General features: G+C 41.4%; 2 protein-coding genes across 2 annotated transcripts in view; both read left to right on the forward strand.

Annotated features, from left to right (window-relative positions):
* The window catches only part of LOC126390617 (FRAS1-related extracellular matrix protein 2-like), a 372,466-nt gene that overhangs the window by 123,981 nt on the left and 226,636 nt on the right, over positions 1-21,849 (forward strand). The window lies entirely within an intron of this gene.
* Positions 17,522-21,219, forward strand: pou4f2 (POU class 4 homeobox 2). Its single transcript, XM_050045015.1, has 2 exons — positions 17,522-18,501; positions 18,810-21,219. Exons 1-2 carry the CDS (start codon positions 18,292-18,294, stop codon positions 19,740-19,742), a joined length of 1,143 nt encoding a protein of 380 aa, XP_049900972.1. The 5' UTR covers positions 17,522-18,291; the 3' UTR covers positions 19,743-21,219.

Consider the following 21,849-nt stretch of genomic DNA (forward strand, 5'->3'; position numbering starts at 1 on the left):
CCCTGCCTCTCGCCCAATGTCAGCTGGGATAGGCTCCAGCCCCCCCATGACCCTCAAGAGGATGAAGCAGTTAGAAGATGAAGATGAAGGACTTAATAAGTAAAGGCATGCCACTGATTGAATGATGGTCTTTATTTGTTGAATTTATACTGGTCAAGAAATTGTATCTCAATCAGACCATGGTGAAACTAATAACTGTAGGAAATGTGACAGTGAAAAATAATAATGACAAATCCCATTAATACTTAAGAAACTTGAAACGTGTGATTCCGGAGCAAACTGCATGCTAACCTGAAGCAAACAATGCACACTCCTGCACTGTGTCTATTTTTGTTGAGTAAAATCATGTCACATTGGCAGTGTTGGGTGTAAAGTGTTACTGTAGGCACATTGTACATTTGTATCGCAGTAGTGTAACGCGTTATCGTTCTAAGTTCAGTAATCACATTACAGTTACTTGTCAAACAATCAGGTAGTCACTTGGGTTACATAAGTTCTTTGATTATCTGTATTATGGGCGGCTTGAAAAAAAATCAATCACAGTCCCAACAACAGCAACGCCATCCCGTACGCATGTGGCGAGGCCAACAAGCAAGTTGAGGATCTACTCCTCTTGAGGTATAACTGCTGCTTTATCAATAGGCACATCAAATAAGCTGGTCTAGTCTATTATAAAGCCATGGTTGGATGAAAGAGTGACTCAAGTGTGCTTGTTTGAGTGTGTTAAATGCAGGTCATATGGCATTTAAACTTGTTTTGTTTTCTTTTGAGTTTGTAATCAGCTGCTGGAGTAAGGAGGGCTACTTTGAGATCATTGATATTTGTACTATGCAGCTTCGGAAGGCCAATCTCTTCATGTATAGTTTTATTTTGAGGCAGTTATAACCTACTGCAGTGTCGTCTTGATTCTCTTGATCCTTTTTCTATGCCGATATAAGGGCATATGTAAGGTTTAACATTATATTACTGTCAAGTGACAATGCGTAATGTTAACAGTAGTGTTACTAATCACTTTTTACAGGGAGTAATTATGTAAAATAATGTATTACTTTTTTTTAAAAGCAACAATTAATGTGTAATACATTACTTTTTTGGAGTAACGAACCCAACATGGCTCACTGGACATCTCTGATTTTATGTTGAGATAATGCAAAGCATTTTTAAGGACATCAGGGAATCAAAAACATTTTATCCAGTGTCGATAACACAGTGATAAGATGCAAATCATTTCATTTATGAAATGCAAAAAGAAAATGATGAATTAGGGGAAAATGTACTTCAAATGTCTTGTTTTGTCCGACCAACAGTCCAAAACCCTTGGTCAACTGAGTCATTTTGTAAGTAAAAACAACATAAATGTGTTGATTCCAGCTTCTCAAATTTGAGGATTTGACACTGTTCTACTGTTTCACATTTTTCAAAGATGCAACATGCGATTCTGGAGAACGATAGTTGATTGCTGAGTCTTGTTCCCAGGTCGTCAAATATCAATGCCTTGGGTTAGTTGTACCAAACCATCAGGAGCCTTCGCTGTTGTTACTGTAGTTGTACCAAACCACCAAACCAAAGTGTCACTTTTTGGTGACCAGGGAATGAGACTGCAATAGCATTTGATGACTTGGGAAGAGACTTAAAAGTGAGACTTTACAATTATCTATCTTTCTTCGGAATCACATACCGCAGCTGTAATATCTTTCAGTTATGGACTGCTGGTCGGGCAAAACAAGACATTTAGAGATGTTTCCCAAGACTCCTGGAAACTAAGACAGCTGTTTTTTTCATTACTTTTGGACATTTTATAGACTAAAAATTTAACAGATGAAATAATCTGCAGATTGATCAATGTTAAGAATAATCATCATTAGTTGTAGCATCAATCAATTTACAATGGTTTACAAAGCAGCACATTCGAGAAGCTTAAACTTAAGAATGTTTGAGTTTAGTAATTTGATGAAAATGATTAATTGCCTATCAAAAAGTTGACTATTAATATTATGTCAGTCAACTAATTGATTAATCATCTAATTGTTCCAGCCTAGTCAACAAAGAGGGTGTAGGCTGAATCCATCACAGCTCCAAATGGTGTTACAAAATATATTTAGTTCATTTTTAAAGTTCACACAGTCAGCTCTTGATATAAGAGAAGCCAGAAAAACAACAATTCAAGATTTTTTGTTTGATGCTCTGGAAGAAAATCAGGTAAAAACACAGCTTAAAGAGCTTCTCCACTTACTCTTTGTCTTTGTCTGCCTTCTCCTCAAAAGCAGCACAACAACCTGCTTGTGTTACAAACTCTCTTGCTCTGACGTTTAGTCACAGCAAAGTATTTACCCACCAATTACCCACAGATACCCTTCCCCTCGTTACAGCTGGGGCTCCATGGAAGGGAACAAACAATAACAACAGTGAAGGCTCCTCAGCAAAAAGAGACACATTATAATCCGGGCAGACGTGAGAAAGAGGGGTGTGGGAAGAGCTTGTATTGATGGAGACGAAATTGAACTTGATTAAAAAGCAAACAAAACAAACCCTCTACAAAACACAAACACTCGGCGCACTTTGTGAATGGGCCTATACAAAGCTAATATGTAGCTACCCGAGCACTCCTGAGGAGGCGAGATGAAAAAGACAAGTGTTTAAAAGGAGAGATCTTCCTCTGTTTGGCTGACATTTTTACACAATTATGTGCAGGATCCAAAGCAGTGCAACCGGCGTTTCTCCCTCTCGACAAGTCACAAGAAGTTTAGTTTTTTTTTTCCTTTCTCTCACCTCCCTTTTTACTTTCGTGTCAAGTTGATTAAATGAGAGTGTGTGACATAGATTTGCAGGGTAACGCCATCTGGCAGAACAGTGTCATCATTTTTCCTGATGGAGCTACACTGACTTTACCAACTCTCCATCAATTAATATTAAGACTGTTACACATTACTGCGCCTAAATGACACACCGAAGCTGCTCTGTAGCATCCCTGACATCTTAAAATATGGGTTTGATTGGATGTTTTCACTGACAGCACTCAAACTTAAAGCTCATCTAATTGCTTTTATTTACATTATGATCTACATTAACCTGAATCTTCTCTTAGCCTCATATTGATTCCTACAGGATGATTAAAAGCATCACTCCTTGGCTTGTTCAGTGGGAGCCATTATATTTACAGGTGGATGTGTCACTGGCTCATAATGAAAGAGTCCATGCAATAAAAGTACAATAAAATACATGGCATGAGATATATAATGCTATGGGCAATTAAATTCAGCTGCACAAAGAAGGACCACACAGCCCTTATACATATTCACCCTCCCACTGAAATCCATAGGAATTGCTAAGTCATCCTCCATGTCTCTGAGGCATTCGCGTACAATGGCACTTTTATCATATGCTTATCAGTGGTGGCCCCTCTCTCATAGTGCTCGATCTTTTGGCCCCTCAATCACGGAGCATATTACTCCTCTGTCAGAGCAAAGCACTTCCTAACGACAGGGAGGCCAGCTGGGACTGAGGAGAGGGCAGGAGGCACACACATTAACATAATAATCCAACCACACTCCCACAGGCCCCGGGGCCAGACAGCATATTAGGTAGGCCCCCCTCATGAAGGTCCTTGCAGGAAATAAAGCTGCTTTACGGTGAGCCTGTCAACCTGTGGTGAAAGCTAGGCTTTACCTGTGCTAATTGTTGCCTGAACAAACACATGGTGTTACTATAGCCCCGCACGTGTAAACAGTGATCTTGTTCCATGCTCAAAAGGGCTAAGTGTTGGGTAATGTGAGGTATAACTTAACCTAGTTCTGAATATCTCACGATGGATTAAAGGGAATAAGTAAGGCTGCTTCTTTCTCTCCCTCTCTGAGCGCACTTGCTTTGTTGCCTTCTACATCACATTGCAACACAACATAACCCAGTAGCCTGACACATATTTCTGAGTATAGGAAGCATCTCCTCGCCTCCTCATATTTACTGAAGTGAAATGCGAAGAGACATAGGCTTTGAGGACAAGAGAGACCGAGAGGGGAGAGAATAAGGGGGCTGGGTGTTGGTTCCGCAGCCTTCCCTGTGGCATAAACTGGGGAGCGTTAGCAGCATGCACTGAGGACTGTGATCCTTTGCACTGGGGTCCCATGGTACCTTGTGTGGCCTGCACATTTCTAACCACATGAGACACTTGCCATCATTGCGTCAAAGCCATCATAATAAAGCCATGCGGCTATAACATGCTGCCTATGCCTGGAGACACAACAACAAAAAGCCAATACACTAGCAACAAGAGAAAGTGTGGAAAAAAAAGAGACTCAAGTTCAGCTAGTCGGAGAAACTTCAGCTTCTGCCAAACCCAATTCAGCGTCACATCCATTGGGTAGAAAAAAAAAGTTCATATGGAGAAGAGAGCCAGCAAGTAATGTATTAGGCAACCAGCAGCAAAGAGCTGTGTGGAGCATTTTCATTGGGAAACCTGTCTGGCACAGCCTGACTGTCAGAGCACCTCTAATGTGAATGTCCCACTGACTGCTACTGTAAGGCTGTCAGTCGCTGGTTGGGGTCCTTGACTGAAGACTCTCACTAGCAGTTCACACACAGTAATGCCTCAGTGGCGAGAGAGAGGCAGGCGAGGAGGAAGAGAGGAGTGAAGAGAAAAAGGATCCCCACAAATCATTTTGATCAAGAGACAAGGTAGCGGTGAGGTAGACCTCCCCCAGCCCCCGCCCCACGAGGAGACAACTCTCTAATTGGTGGAAAGGGCAGCCTGTCCGTGGCCGTATGCACTCTCAGATCTCTCCCAGGACAGCCGAGGCAACGTGCCAATTACTGCCAATTGTTGGCCTGTGGTTGAGATGTGGACAGTTGTCCGCATGGAATAAGAGTGAAGGCCCGGCAAACGCTCCTGCTGATGCTGATATCGTACAACAGCAGTATAATATTGTACTGTTAGCTCACAAACTTTCATAAAACAAGCTATTACTGTCTTTTTTAATAAATTCTGTTTGACTTAGCGTGGGGATGTGGTGAAAAACTGATTAAATACAATCCACCTTTCAACACCGGCAGCTAACGTGGAGTGTGAGCAACTATTTCAAGCCAGGCGCCTTTAACACCACCTGACTTAGACTCTGCTTTTTAACAGCCCAAATATAGCTCATGTTTAGTGGGGCCAGCACACCATTATGGGGGTCCTTTCGGCGGAAGTTGAACATATACTACTTCATCCATTATCCATTAGCCGCTCATCACGGTATAGGTCAGAGCTGGAGCACAACCTCTCCAAGCAGTCAGACAGAAGCAGAGAATAGCAGGCCTTTACAACTCTGCTCACCCACAGCTCATAACAAGGAAGCCAGAAAGTGTAGCAGAGAGGAGGGAAAACAGTCATAATTCTTGTTCAACTAAAAATCACTATAATGCTCTTTAATTGTGTAGGCAAAAATCTTTTCAAAAGAGCATGGTAATTTTACCCTGTTAAATTATTCAGCGCACATTAATAACGGTCGGGGCCGGGGTGGATGAGAGCGGCTGTTTTAGGAGTGATGAGCTGCCGGAGCTGGGAGACAGGATCTCACTAAGGCAGTTTTAAGCCTCGTTTTAAAGTTACATTTTCAAGTAAACGACATTAAAAAAATGACCCGGAGTAACCCTGAAAGGTACTGGGACTGGATGTTGGCGCAGGGTTTTAAATACACTCATAAAATAGGTCTTTCTGTGGAATAATTTCACTGTGAGATGCTCCATGTGAACAGAAATTGATACATTTTTGGTTCATTTATTAATCGTCAGCATATTTTAACCATCACAATGAGGCTTAGCTTTAATGAAACAAGGCATGAGAGCTAGAGAGAGCCTTCTGTAAGGGTTGTTTAGCATCTCTTTGATATACAGTGGATATGCAGCGAGCAGAAACACAGAAAAGGTGAACACTTTGGGAAACCAAGGCAGTCAAGAATTACGAATCTCCATTAAAAGCCAAAAACAATGAAACCTCAATATGACGCCTTTTTGTTATTTGTTCATCTCCGCACTTCAAACAGTGCAAGCCATAGTAGGACGACAGTTACAAAGAGAAAAGGTCAAAATCAAGATTGGATGAAGGGCAGTGTTCACCATAGGCTTTAAGGGATTCCAGCCAGGAGATAGCACATTCAAAAGAGCGATGCAAATGAGAATTTGCATGAACCATGCACCAGCAAAGGTAATATACATAATTGGGGGAAGGGGTGGCTCGGTGTGAGAGAGGGGGTCTCCATCAAATACGGACATGAAGCAACACTTTCTATACTTAATAATTAATACAATACAGTGCGCGCACACACATTGCATGGGATGCATATCATCCATCCACTGAACAATGACTTTTAAGTGCACTAGAACATAGTGAGCCTGACAAAATATGCACAAATGTGTGTGAGATGAAATACGCCTCTTCCCCCCATAAAGATGAAAAAAAGGCAACAAACGCCTTCCCAAGGCAGAGAGAGCTTAACTATTCTTCTCAGTTCAAAGTCAGGGGTCTACTCTAAATATTTGTGTATTAAACATAACACATAAGATGGAATAAATGGAGGACTCTAAAAGAAGTGCAGGGCCTGCAGGAGAAAACAACATGGAACTGCAATGCTTCTTAATGTCAGTCTGACTAACACAAACAACCACAGTGAAAAACAAGCCGAGGCTTCAAATCTTGTAGAAAGTATAAATCAGTGTGAGTCAGATGCTTGGTGGCTTCAATTTGTAATTGTACTGGAAAAGCTGGTGTGACTGGACTGGTTTTTACAGATTAAGTGTAACCTCGTTTTTTTTTATATTTGAAGAAAAAAATGAGCCAAGAATTAATTTGCTAATGACGTTTACACCTCACTTAAATCAGTTCAATGTCAACACATAAAGCTTTCGAGGTATGCATCAAGGGCCAGTCTGAGGAGGCACCATGCAGCATGATTAAATCTAAATACGCTGACTCTTACACTGTTTGTTTGTTTATTGAGGCAAGTCAGGGGGTGTTCTGAGCCTCAGAACTGCATTTAAAGCTGATCTGGCTCCTTCAGACAGTGCTGCATCCGACTTCCTGTTGTCGACTCGCAGTTGCCACAGAAAAATTGCTGCTGCAGCCTTAGACAACCCACAGCACTTTGTATGCCGAAAGAAAAGAGTTAATTAGAAATACAAATTCTCCCAGATTGTTATTAATGGGAACTGTAGAGTAAGCAACACATATTTTGTGCCCATAAGTAATTCTCAGGTATCTTTGATCTGTGGCCCACAGCGGATGCTGCTGCGTGCCGCTGTCTGGCTTCTGGGACTCTGCCAGCGCCAGACATCTGGCTACTTTGTTATCATTGGCTGATCTGCTCCCGGGAGGCCACTCTTGTGACACCAGGCAGAGAGTGTCCTGGCAAGGAAAATTATCAGCACATTTTGAGTGGATTAGAGTTCCAAAGTGGTCTTCAAATCTCTACAGGGGTCTGGTGAGCCATGCTCTACTGGGGGTTCCTCAGGGCTCTGTTTTGACAACACTGTTGATTTGAAAGGCAGCGAGGGTATGGCTCCCACTGTTGCATCACAGGTTTCAGGCAACATCTTAGGAAATGAAAAAAAGCCCCCCAATTATGATCTGTCAGATGTAGAAGGGGGGAAATGCACCAAAGACTTCCCTTGATTAGTGCGGAGATTCGGAGTAGCAGTAAATGTTTGTACTAGAGTGCTGCATGTCGTTTATACTCCAATGTCATCTCTGGCAAAAACATATTAAGTCTGCATTTGTTTTTACTGACTAATACAGTTTTGTTGTTCCTCAAATTCTGCAGCTATGAAATTTTCAGTCACGTTCATAATACCTTTGCCTTGAGCTTTTTTTTTTTTTTTTTTTTAACTCTAAGGGAGTTAAATATGACTCCATCTCAAAGGTTGTGTCTGACAATCCATCATACAAAACACTTGTTTAGAGGTCAAAGAAAAGAATGCTGCCTAAGCACTGGCTTAGTGGAGGGGAAAAAAAGCCATGATGTGACAATCTGAACCTTATTCACGGGATTGATTGAGGTATCGTGTCTTCTCCCTTTTTTCTCTTGGCGTTTCCATTTGTGAATACAAAGCTGCGGTGACCCATAAATATTACATGGTGTGGAGATGCAAAGCAGGAATTAATGACTGGGGTGTGTGTGTGAGAGAGCGTGTGTATGGCAGGTCCCTATGGGATTCTGCTTAGACAGGCGGGCATGGTGAGGGTGTGGTCTCTCTTTTGCTCTCTCACACACACACACACACACACAGACACACAGACACACAGACACACACACACACACAGACACACAGAGTGTAGACTGTATTTGTCTCTCCACATCTCCACTGGGCTGCATGATTTTTGGTCAGCGTGCTAACCTGCCTGTCAGTGGCTCTGTGGTCGCCCAGTGCTCAGCATTGTTTCCACTCAGTTACTCACTAAACTTTCACCTGTTATTCTGCACAGACGGAGGACACCAGCTTCAAAGGAACTTTGGTTTAGAAATAATGACTATGAAATGATGAGTCAGTTTATCAATTTTTCAATTATTGTAAAATTTTGATAAGTTATAATAATTTGAGGCACTCACAAAACAAGGGCATTTTCCTACTTCCTGACCTTTTATGATGGATCAGATGGTCAGAAAAATAATTGAGAGGTTAAGTGAGGACAAAAAACAATTGTTAGCCGAAGCCCTGGTACTGATTTCTACGAATCCACTGAGTGAAGTTCTGAAATCTAATGTGTCTCGAAAGCAATTTTGTCTCTAAACCTCAAGTTCAGTGACAGAAAATAATCTGTAAATAGTGTGATAATTGATTAATTGATTGAAGTAATTTCCAAGTAAAGATGCCAAACATTGTCCGCTAGGGTGGGAATCACCAGAGGCCCCATAATACGACATTATCATAGACTTTAGTCACGATTATTGCGATTTTAAACATTTACGATATGCTGAATATTGTGACATGTATTCAAATATACTGTAATTTATTACCTTTTTTCAACTACAAATTATGTCCGAAAGAGAAAACTTTTTTAACATCTGTTTCATCAAATAAGATAACATTCTAAAATTAAGTTTCTCACTTCAATCATTTTTATTGCAGCAAAACGTATCAAGTGGGCTGAAGAAGCAATTAATTTTTAATTCTAGTAGACTAACAAAAGTTACATCATTTGTATTTGCAATATTATAAGATACGATATTGCCACACAAAATGTCGCAATACTAAGTTGTATTGGTTTTTACCCCTATCATTATTGTCCGGATCTAGCTTCTCAACTATGAGGATCTGCTGCATTTTTTCATCTGATGTGATATTAAATTGAATATTTTTTTGAGTTTTGGGTGTTGTATGGACCAAACCAGCAATCTGAATACATCACTTTGGGCTTCAGGACAATTTGATGGACATTTTTCACAAGAATATAACTGACACTTCATTTGATATTGAAAATAATCATTAGCTGCAGCCCTGCTCTCTGTGTTACGCACCCACATACACACCATATGTTAATTTATGCTCAATAAGCACTTGATACAACATGAACGGTTTGTTATCCAACAGCTCGAGCCAAGTTGTGGACCAAGCTCTGACTGCATTCCAAACACAGTCGTAAAGCAAAGCTACCATGTGATCAGGCCACTCTGAGGTGATGACAAAGTAGTTATTTGAGGTTACAAGAAAGAGACAGACAAGAAGAAAAGTACAAAGCCGGAGAGAGAAAGAGGGAGAGAGGGAGAGCCTGAGATCGGCTTTTCCTCTCTGCTTAGCATGATGAATCGGTTGAGGAGGGGCCACTTGACACCTGTCACCTAACCAGCCAGGCACAATTACCTCCAGGGGGAGGACGCGGGACTTGCTAGGGAGTTGTGCATAGCTCCCAGTGAAATAGACGAGCGTTTGAAGATCATTAGTGTTACAGGCCCTGTCTTCGTGGCCCTGTCCAACCTCCTGAATGGCTCGCTTTGATCACCGCGCTGCGTTTTTGTCAATAGTATGGGTACACCGCATAAATTATAAAGTTATACACACAAAGTCAGCAGGTAAAATGCCACACTCAATTTCTGTTTCGGCCACAGATGGGGCAGCTGATTGCAGGTAATGAGCGTCATCGCCACCCTGCAGCCAATAATGTGCGGTGGCCGAGCCCTTGTGTTGCTATCATGTTCAGGCCAATGGCTTTGCAGAGTGGCACTCGCATGTTTCGAGTACAACAAAAAAATAAATAAATAAATTTAAAGCTGTTCAGAAAATATACCAGAGTGGATAAATGTTAATTCAGATTTCTGTGATTGAGAAATTAAACTAATGTCACTGTATGTATGTGATCTGTGTTTAATAAATAGGATTAAAGACTTTTTTTTGGTTGACAGTGAGCATCTTTTCCAGTTTGACAGTGAGGCAGGTAAATGTGACAAACTGTAAATAATCCAAGGCGGTTTAAGAGGAAGTTACACTGGTAATGTTTTTAAGCCTTTGAATAATATATAATCTACTTTAAATTTGAAGTTGTGATGAATAATAGATGCTGCAAATTTTCCATATATAGGTAGAACTCTTCAAAAATGTATGTGAACATTAAATTTACTTGGTTAAATTCAAAATTGGAAATTTCCACAACTAAACATGAACTCAAGCTTAGTTCTTCTTCAACAAAAAAAACCCTCCATAGGTTGAAGGACAGTGAGAGATAAACAGTACTGAATGTTTCCCAGATGACAAACATTCAGATGTGTCACACATACCGCACGCAACTGCAGCAGCGTGCCCTCGTAAGTATTGTGTTTGGCGGTGCACTGCGGTGGTTGCAGTGAAGGAAAATGATCATTATAGCTGATGAGGCAAGGGCTTCGAATGATGACAGTGTGACAGCAGAGAGCTTTTTAATTTGTCGGATCAGATTGTGACATGCTCCATCACAGGACGGAGGAAATCTTTTCATTTGTGCAGAAGAAAGGGGGAAAGGAGGTCAATTAGCATCAACCATTAGACAACCCAGTGACAAGCGATATATTACCGCGTGGGGACAGTCAAACTAATGAGAGAGGCAGAAGAAATGTTCATTCAGGTTGGACAGAATTCTCCAATCATCCTGCTGCATTAATCACTTGTATAGCACTTGACATACGCATTCTTTATAGTCACATGCTCTGAGGTGTAACACCTCGTATACGCTGCCTTCCTCGCCACCGTTTGTTGTCATATGAGGTCAGGTTTACTCAAAGGAACGTCTGTCATGTCAAACGTTATCCTACAGAACCATGTGCATCAGCTGCATGCAGATAACACTGATTCCTGTATTACTATGTAGTTAAAATTTTAACCTTTTTTTATTGTTTTTTTTCCTGTCATTCAAGGTTGATCAGATGTGTGAATGACCACATTGTTTAAAAGATCACAAAGGCTTCCACCGATATGATCTTTGCCAAAAGCAACGTGAGAGAGAGGATCTCATTTTATCAGAAGAGACAATCTCAAAGCGAGTAATTTTTTTTTTCCCTTTGCCAGGCAGGCTTTATTTGACTGGCTGTCAGGTATAACGCGCCTCTCTCGATATTGATCTGAAGTACCTAAAGGTATGTGACATCATTATGAGGCTTGACCTTATCATCTGCTGCCCTGCAGCCAATAGGCAGGGCTGGGCCAGAATCTAATGCCTCCCTCCCCCAAAGGGTGGTACCTGGTGCGTAATAGGGAAATGGGTGGTGGTGATATTTGTTTTCCTGACCTCATGGCACACCTCGCTCTCAAGGCCTCTCATAAGTCATGGCCTGAGGTTGGCTTTGCTACTAGACCAGGTTAGCTGGCTTTGCTGTTGGTTATCATACTGAAGTCGACATTAGTGATGATACTGGACATAGTTGTGGGGAGAAATATGGAGACACTGTCTGTGTCTAGTCAGCAACAACCAAACTAACATGAGCAACAGCTGCAACTAATGACTATTTTGATTTCGATTAATCTGCTGATTACTTTCACAATTAATCGATTAATCATTTATTCTTTAAAAAGTAAAAATAAGGAAATGCTTTTCACAATTTCCCAAGTGATGTCGTCATATTGCTTCTTTTGGCCAATGAACAGTCCAAAGCCCAAAGACTTTATATTTACTATCATAAATCACAAAGAACAGCAAAAAAATGATATTTTTGCTTGAAAAATGACTGAAACGATTGATCAATTTTCAAAATTGTATTTTATTTTCTTTCGATCAACTAACTGATTAATCGATTAATCAGATTAATGCAGATATCAGGTGATTGCACAAAACCCTCATTACATTCAATGCCAATATTTTGGAAAATATTTTATACGATATCTGCACACAGCAAATGGTATGGCTACAGTCAGGTGAAGATCACGGTTACAGTAAATAAACTATGGTGTTAGGCAGGCTGGGGGAGGACGGGAATACACGCAACAGCGTGACGTAATTAGGATACAAAAGAAGGTATCTGCCTTTCGTTGAAGTCACAGAAAAAAATGACGTTTTACTGATACATTTAGTAAACATTAGGATTATTAGCAGGATTACAATTATAAAATACATTTTATAATAAAGAACAATATGCTAGCATGAACATGCAAACACATCGCAACACTTCACGAGTCTGAATAACACCACCCTGGTCTTAAGTAACAATAAAGGCCATTTCAGAGGCCAATTGTGAAAAAAGTGGTTTCACTGGGTGGAGATCTTGCCATTATTTTGTGTTTAAAGCAGAAAGGGGAAAACATCACAGTATGGTGCGAGTCAGGCCTACTCAAAGAAATGGCTGGGCCCCTTAAAAGGTACCGTAAATGAGCCCTCCCCAAATCAGCTTTACTCATTTCAACACGTGCGTGTTCTCTGTCTTCCTTAGTTTAGATCAGTAAATTTCTCAGGTCATGTGGCCAGCCGCCTGCAGGTTTTTTTTTTTTTTTTCACAATGGTTGCGCACAAAGAAACAAGGACTCGTACCATTCTGCGGAGAGGGGGTTGTCATTATGAAACAGGCTACATTCTACTAAATAAACACAATGGGGGTTTTTATTGTTGTTGTTTTATTAAATGATTGTGAATATTTTGGTTCTAAAAACAAAATGTGGTTATGATAGCTCCCCCTAGTGGCTGGGCCCCAGAAAGCTTTCCCCTTTTATCCCCCTGAATGGGCGGCCCTGGTGCAAGCTATGCCCTCAAGCTGTGAAAATGCTGTCATCACCCAGGGACTTAACATTTAATTTAGCATTTACAGGCAACACCAGCAGCTGGCTACACTTTCATTGTGGGTCTTCTTAAAAACTGCACTGAACAGCAGACACATTTTGATGTTAAAAATCTTGGTTTCCCCATTTCCTTTTCTAAGGTTGCATTGTTCTGTTGTCTTACAGAATACGCAAGTATGTATTACCTTTAAAATAAAGTCACCTTGTTGACATTTTTTTTCTCTTGTCTTTATTTGCATTTTTGGTGTTGAGGTAATCCAAAAGTAACGGAAAGTGATAAAGCTATGCTAATTCAATATTGTAATATTTGGATCAGGTTACTGACTACTGCTTAAGTTCACGGACAGTGGCCCCTTTAGCCACTAAGGAGCCCAAAGCTTCCCTCAGGAGATGGTGGAGACCAAAACAGAGCTAAATGAAGAGGGAGTATTGGACTTTTATTTGTCAGATGGACACAAACATGACTCCGAATGAATGCTAAAATTACTCATGAGTGATAAGACAGCTGCTAGCTTATGCACTTGCCGTATAACTTTTTAAGGTAATATATGTCAATGTTGTAGTTACATTTTGTTCTACCGCCCCCAAGTGGCAAAAAAATCTATTAATGCAGCTTTAAGATTAGGGAACGATCACAGTTTTGAATAAAGAAAGCGTTAATTGTTGGACTGCAAAGACTAGCTAATTCTTTTCTTCTGCATGAAGGTTGGATTCACTATGTGCCCATCCAAGGCTGCTGGGCTGAGGCAATTTATCGCAGCGATGCTAAGACTTTTATGAAGCAATTCTATGGATGCAAACTATGACATAAGAAGGACTATTGTTTGATTACTGCATATTTTAAGCCTTTTTCAATGCCCTGTTGTTGTGTTCAAATTACTTGTTTTTATCAGAAAAGAGGCCTAATTGGCAATGTGTCATTATAACCCACCTTAACAATAGATGCTCATACGTTTCAGGTCTTATTAACTATTGCAGGAAAAGTGTCCCTAATAAAATGTCACAGACAGACAAGCAGTTCTGTATTTAAACCAATAAGAAGTAATTAGAGTATCCTGAGAACTGTTGGTGCTTTTATTTAGCCCCACGCAGAGATCAAATAGAAAACCGTCTTACAGTTTGTATACCAGTTGAGCTGCAATTCAAGTGCAGTTTTTGAAACCTCTTTCATTATCTCAAGTGGTGAGCCACTTGTTCCCTCTGAGAGCTCCAGTACAGTGTGTGACATTTAGTAAATCCTGAAGGCTTCTACCTTTTGTTGTATGCATTTAAACAACACATTAAAGCCACATTGTTCCTTGCGGAACCTGTCACATTTCCCAGGTAAAGCAGATGAATAAATAAAGCACCGCTGTTAGTGGCTGAAACACCCCCCTTCTTTGTGTGATTTGCTGTTGCCTTGAGTCAGATCCTGATCTCTTTGTAGACCCTCTCCCAACAAGCATTGACCTTCTGCTCCGACATGTAAAGAGCTCCACGAGATCAGAAAAGGGAGGGGGAAGCTGTGAATAAAGGCATCACCACTGCGAGCAGCCAAGAGACTTCATCCACTTCACTCCACACTTCTCTCCCTCTCCTCTCCTCTGTCTCTCAGCGTAGCTTTATCTCTGTGTTCAGTCTAGGAGCGGAGATACCTTGTTGGCGGCACAAAGGAGCGGCTCTGTAATAAAAACAGCTGTCTCTGGTGGTCTCGGTGTAATTGGGATTGTTAACGTGGAGAGCTCCTGAGGGAGGCTGAGAAGAGTATGTCTTTGTGTAAAGCACACAGACACCTCTGCAGCACTCCTTGATTCGGATGTAAGTAAGAGAGTGAGGAGGAAAAAAGCAAACAAGTCACCTGAGTTATATCAAGCCTCGCTGCATGTGCTCTCTCTATTTTACTTGGGCTTTACTTTTATTTTTAGACAGTGCCGATTTATTTAGATGTAGCAAAGCGCCTTGAAGTGAGAAAAATCTTTTCTTGCACAATTCTACCGAGGGTTTGTGTTTTAAAAGGCAAGGTGTGACTGCACCTTCCAGCGTCGAGACAAGTCTTTGTATGATAGCAACATGCTCTCCAATTACAGGATCAGTGTGAGGACACAAATTGAGGCCAAAAATATTCTTAAGTGGATGGGCATTTAGCTGACGATACAATACCATTTTCAAAAAGTGGCAACAAATTCAGCCAAATCTCAAGAGTATGGGATGTGTCTCATTTGGAGGCCTGTTTATGTTCATTAAAATATCTGTTGTTTAGTAGAACAATTATGAAATGCCATTATGATCAGTGTATTCGTCATGAGTTGGATTTATTAATTTATTTTTGCTAATAAATAATTAAAGATATTTTGCATACAATGTGCTAACATAGTCCATATATGTAAAAAATAAAATAAAAATTACAAACATAAAACTACATTTTATGTTATCTAAATAATTCCTATATCAGTGCAAAAAAAAAAAGAGGTGTGTGATTCTTACTGAAATATCCGGGTTTGCCACCTCATAGTGTTTCTGTTTGCCATGGCAGACCCTTCAAAGGTGATTCTGTTAACCAGTCTGACAAACTGTCCTCCCTCAAACGTGAAAAGCCTGTTGGCACAGGACGTAAAAGCCTTAGGTACGTGAACGCACTCAGGAAAAAGTGTTGAAAATGTACTTCAAAGTCAATTGCAGGGGAGCAGGTCGGGCTGATTTATTTGACTTAAGATATACTTTTTTTGTGTGTGTTTCATTGTGGATGAAAATTTCATACACCAATTTAGAGGTGGTGAAATATAAATGATTTCTTTAAAGTTTCATCATAAATCAGTCTGTCGGTATATGTGAGCAGACACTGATTGCTCCTTGATGTCTCCTGAGCCTGATCTCTGTCTCCTGATGTCTGGAGGTGGCTCCAGCGGCGCCTGTTGTCCCGCTGGGGAGGCGACATATTTCTGCAGCTGGATGGCTCTCTTGCAATGTGAAACTGCCATGCAGCAACACCAACAGGGTTTCTGTCGCAGCCGTGGGGACGCATTAAATGTCTACGTGGATCAAAACAACAACAGAAAGAAAACGGGAACTGACAGCACTTCGACGTATTCAGGAGAGCGCGTGTGCCGTCACGTTAACACTGTAACACCGGTAGCCTCCATTAGGACGCTTTTATTGAGGCGGTGCACAGGCTGTGGCCACATACCGGGGCGGTGATGTGTAGCCTGTGATGAGGATAACATCACACTTAATATTTTTCATCTCATTTACTGTGGAATCTTTAACATTAGCGATTTAGGGCAACACATTTAAGGTGATTAAGGGGTCAACCCCACTGTCTGTCAAAGACATTGATCACTGCTTCATAACTGCCACATGTCACACCTTCTTCCTCTGTGTGTGTGTGTGTGTGTGTAGACAGAGAGAGAGGAGTGTTTTGAAAAATTAGAGCCACACAGGAAAAAAGGAAAAACAAAAAATCCACGAGGCATTGTTTTCCATAACAATGCTTTCCAACCTCCGAGAGAGACTTACATCATAACAATTATCTCATCCTATAGACGTGACCATATTAAACAAATTAAGACACCCCCCTCTCGTTAATTACAACGTGATTAAATGTCTTAATTGCGTTACCGATGATGTGGCTTAATTAGAAGAGACATAAGATAATAGCCTGCTATGACAAGTATATAGATTCGCAATTAAATAGTGCTAATTATTTTAAAATATCCACTTTTGTCGTCGCTCACTGAGGAACTAGTGTCCGTTTTGTCCATGCAGAAAACAATACAAAATAGTGCAAAATAGGTAAGAATTCCCCCACAAAATTAAGCAATTTATTTCTGGTATTTTCCTCAAGTTAGTCTAAGATTAATACAATTGTCATAGCAACAAAGGAGGAAAAGAAGCAAGCGAAATTTTATAAATAATCTGAGCCAGCCCAGTTAAATTAATTTAAACGCAGGTGTCATAATAAAATCATTGTAATATATATTTGAATTTACAATTTATGTATTTTAATCTAAATGGAGGACAGGAGCTGTCCATGGTATTCTCCTCAGAGACGCAATTTTCTATTTTGCATTCCATCTATTTACAATAATCAACTGTAAAAAATAATTTCAGGTGCAATAATCAGAATACAAAAAAAGTCCCTGAACTTCATAAGACGTGGTGGTGGTAACGAGGTGTTGGTGGTAAGAAGTAGTCATTTGAAATAAATGCCTTGTCGCAGACTGCCCATGCGCAGAGTCCCCAGCGGCGGCGGCGGCGGTGGTGGTGGAGGTGGTGGTGGTGTGGCTAATGAAGAATAATAAATCATGAAAGGGTTTTTCAGGTACAGCTGAAAAGAGTGTGTGTATGTGAGAGGGTGAGAGACAGAGAGCTGTGCATGTGCAGGGAGAGGGAGAGAGAGGGTGTGTGTGTGTGTGTGTGTGTGTGTGTGTGTGAGTGAGAGAGTAAGAGAGGGAGAGAGATAGAGGCGGAGAGAGACTCAGTCTGCCCTTCGCCTCAGAGCAGAGGCAGTTCGGGTCCCCGCAGCATTCAACGTAGTCGAAGAGGTACAGCACAGAGACTGTCACCGCCATTACTTCTCACTTACGGTCATTTCAAGACGGAAACTTTTGACACAAAACCCAAACAGGTCAACGAAAGCGGCAACAGTTTCAAACTTGAAGTATTTTGGAAATCCTAAGAGACGGAGAGAAACTTTTTTTGAATTTTGTTTTTGGCGTCGTCTATGAGGAGTTCTGGCACAAAAAAAATCCACGGCAAAAAAAAAAAAATATTTATATAAGAGGGTTGCAGGAGAAAAAAACAGGTTATTTTTTTTGTTTTTGAACAATCGCGCCACAAGTCCACAACGGAAAAGGTATCGGCTGCGCTCAGTTGCATGGCTGGTTGGTGCCTGCGATATCTCATTCGCCAAAAAGACGAGACACCTCCATACCTCCGCTAGTAATAATAAATAGATGTGATAACTTCAGTGTTGGACGACCGTCTTCAGCCTACACTTTATTCGACAGTGACTTGAGATTCCTGCGAAGCAATTGGGCTTCAACTCCCGACTGAGGAGGCGGAGTCTTAACTTATTAAAAGGAACTTGCCGAGGCTCGGACGCCTGCAAATATGATGATGATGTCTCTGAACAGCAAGCAGCCTTTTGCCATGGCTCACACCAGCTTGCCCGAACCCAAGTACTCGTTGCATTCCTCATCCTCCACTTCCAATGCGCCCTCGTCCTCCTGCTCGTCCTCCCGACACAGCAGCACCATCATCAGCAGCAGCGGCAGCAGCAGCTCGGAGGCGATGCGCAGAGCCTGTCTCCCAACCCCACCGGTACGTATTCTGCATAATCACTGCTTAAAGGCACATTTTGACAGCCCACTTTTTTGCTTGATGTTTTTTTCATGTCTGCACAGCAAATCACCCAACACCTCCATATTTTTTTCCTCTGCTCAACTTATGTATTCAGTCGGCTTTGCCTTGCGTATTAATTTTTATGACCTGGGATGTTGCATGTGTCTTGTTTTGTGTGCTCCTTTTTTAGGATTTCTTTTTTTCACATTCTGGAAATGTTTTAAACCGAGGAGTGGAGGGAGAATTCCCTGCTGACAGTTATGTGTGCATTCTATTTGCAATTGCAGAGCAATATATTCGGAGGCTTGGATGAGAGTTTGTTGGCCCGGGCTGAAGCTCTAGCGGCGGTGGATATAGTCTCGCAGACCAAGAGCCACCACCACCCTCCACATCACAGTCCCTTCAAGCCGGACGCAACCTACCACACCATGAACACTCTCCCCTGCACCTCGTCTTCCTCCTCCTCCTCCTCGGTGCCTATTTCTCATCCGTCCGCCTTGGCTGGCCACCACCATCACCACCACCATCACCACCACCACCAGCCTCACCAGGCACTGGAGGGGGACCTGCTGGACCACATCACCCCGGGACTGGCACTAGGAGCCATGGCAGGGCCGGATGGCTCGGTGGTTTCCACGCCTGCGCACCCTGCCCACATGGCGGGCATGAACCACATGCACCAGGCAGCCATCAACATGGCTCATGCCCACGGGCTACCACCGCACATGGGCATGAGCGACGTGGACGCCGATCCAAGGGACTTGGAAGCCTTCGCAGAGAGGTTTAAGCAGAGACGGATCAAACTCGGGGTTACCCAGGCGGATGTAGGGTCAGCGTTAGCCAGCCTGAAGATTCCTGGGGTGGGCTCCCTCAGCCAAAGCACCATCTGCCGATTCGAGTCCCTCACGCTCTCTCACAACAACATGATTGCTTTGAAGCCCATCCTGCAAGCGTGGCTAGAAGAAGCCGAGAAATCACACAGGGAGAAACTTAATAAACCCGAATTGTTCAACGGCGCGGAGAAAAAGAGGAAGCGCACGTCGATAGCCGCGCCAGAGAAGAGATCATTGGAGGCCTATTTTGCCATTCAGCCGCGTCCCTCCTCGGAGAAAATCGCTGCAATCGCAGAAAAGCTGGACCTCAAAAAGAACGTGGTGCGGGTCTGGTTTTGCAACCAGCGACAGAAACAGAAACGAATGAAATACTCTGCATGCGTCTAAAAAAAATATCGCTTTAAACCACCACCCACCAAAAGACTTGGAACTGTTTAGAGACGATTTGTATCATATTTCCTATCTCACACCTTTTTTTCAATCATCGATGACTTTGTGCTTTGAACTTCGAAAAATTCCTAAAATTGAACAATGACTGAAAAACTCGAGAAAAAAACACAACCCACAGTCACGTCTTTTACTCGCAAAGGAGAGACGTGGAGTCAAGTAAAGCATCGTTTGACAGAGCAAGTAAGAACCACTGTTTCCACACTTACTATGCTTCACCTTTTTAATGTCAACGCAGTATGACTTACAGGACTCTATATGCTTTCATTTTTATTTGTGATTAATTTCCAATGAGGACTATTAGTTTGCATTAGCAGAAATACCCCCCAATGAAAATAGCATTATTTACACACAGCGGGGCTAGTTTAACTCAAAGCACTTGGTTGGTGACTATTGGTGTTTATATTTTTGGCTTATAGGATAAGCTACATTTTCCCTCTTGAGTTCATGACGATGCAGTCTGACATTTATTCAGGGTCCATGAGGGGATTAAGAGGATAACACACTACTTGGTCTCGAAAGCTAATATTAGATTACTGCCAAATATCCCTCTGTAAATTAATAATTTACTTGTCACACACTTCATTTTGTGTCTAAATGTGTAATTAATTCCACTTATTTTGTTACCATGTGTGATCGAAGTCAGGGATCTATTTTCAAGATACCCGGGGTTTGGACTAAGGTAGGGTTGTTTATTATAAGGCCTCAGTTTATGTGGAAATATCGAAATAGTGACTCACTTGTAAGGATTTCACAGAATCTCGCAATTAAAAAAATATGATTTCTCGCCGGCTGCAATAAGTTTACAATCCAGCGTGGGCCGGTATCTTATGAACTATTTATTGAGTGAGGTCATGTTTACTTCATTATATATTTATTGGGATTCCCCCCCTCCTCGTTTTGCTTGAGAAAATCAAATTCTGACAGCAAGTTAAGCGTGTTGTTCTGGTTTTAAAGGGAAAACGACTGTGAAATAGACAGTCACAAATTTCAGTTTACGATTTTTAACATTTGAGATGGTACAATCGAGATATATATGAGATAGTATTCTCTTTTTAAAATTATTTTATGTATGTTTTCTGCTATTTATTTGTATAAATATACGCGCATCATTATGAAGTCGTTGCTTGTTAAAAATCACCTTGTTTAATTAATGTTTTTTCTTGAAGAGAAAAGAAAACAGCTTCATGGAAGTATACGTGTACAATGTAAATATTTCATTGGAACCAGTCGATGCACATAAATATATCCCGTACAGGTTTTTGCTGTATTGCTGTTTTAGCTGAGGTAACTTATTTCTGTAATGTATGTTGCTTTTTTGGTTCCTGGTTAAATTATTCTATTAATTTATTACATCCATGTAATTTTAATTTATTTAATTATTGAACTGCAATATGTGTTTCATTAAAGAACAAACTTTAACATTTAATTGGACGTTTTCCATGACTGCACTGTGTAATGTGGCTCATCCAGACATATTAATATTCTTTTATTTATTCAGCTATTTATTTATTGATGAGGAGGCTGGAAACGCTTTAGCTGTGGGCTGCTCAGCTATTAAAAGACATGCTGTGGATTATTTAGGCTTATCTGACTACAAATATTGCCATTTGGGCTTTTGTTAAAGGTAACGTGAGTTTGCCGTTACCAAAAGGTGTCAGGTTGGGTGTTGCAGACAGCCATGAGCCCTGTCACAGTGCCCATGAGCAAGACACAACCCCCCACAACCCAATCTGTTCTCCCACTGTAATATAATAGATGAATAACTCAAATGAAAACGTAAAATGTAATTAGAAGCAGCTATTTTGTCTGCACACCGTCCTCCTCCAGGCCTCATCACAAAGCAGGCCTTACAGGAGCCCCTCTTACTCTATTCCATCAATGTTAAAGACACACGTGGCTCCTCCACTGACTTGCTGCCAGCTTATGCAGCTCACTGTTGCCTTACCTGAGAGCAAATGCTAATATTCTATTAGAGTCTAATCAGGGGGTCTATGGAGAGCTGGATGGGTCCCTGGAGCGCAGACTTGCCAGATGTCAGCCCGCC

Source organism: Epinephelus moara, chromosome 5 (assembly GCF_006386435.1).
Source record: "Epinephelus moara isolate mb chromosome 5, YSFRI_EMoa_1.0, whole genome shotgun sequence".
NCBI lineage: Eukaryota > Metazoa > Chordata > Actinopteri > Perciformes > Serranidae > Epinephelus > Epinephelus moara.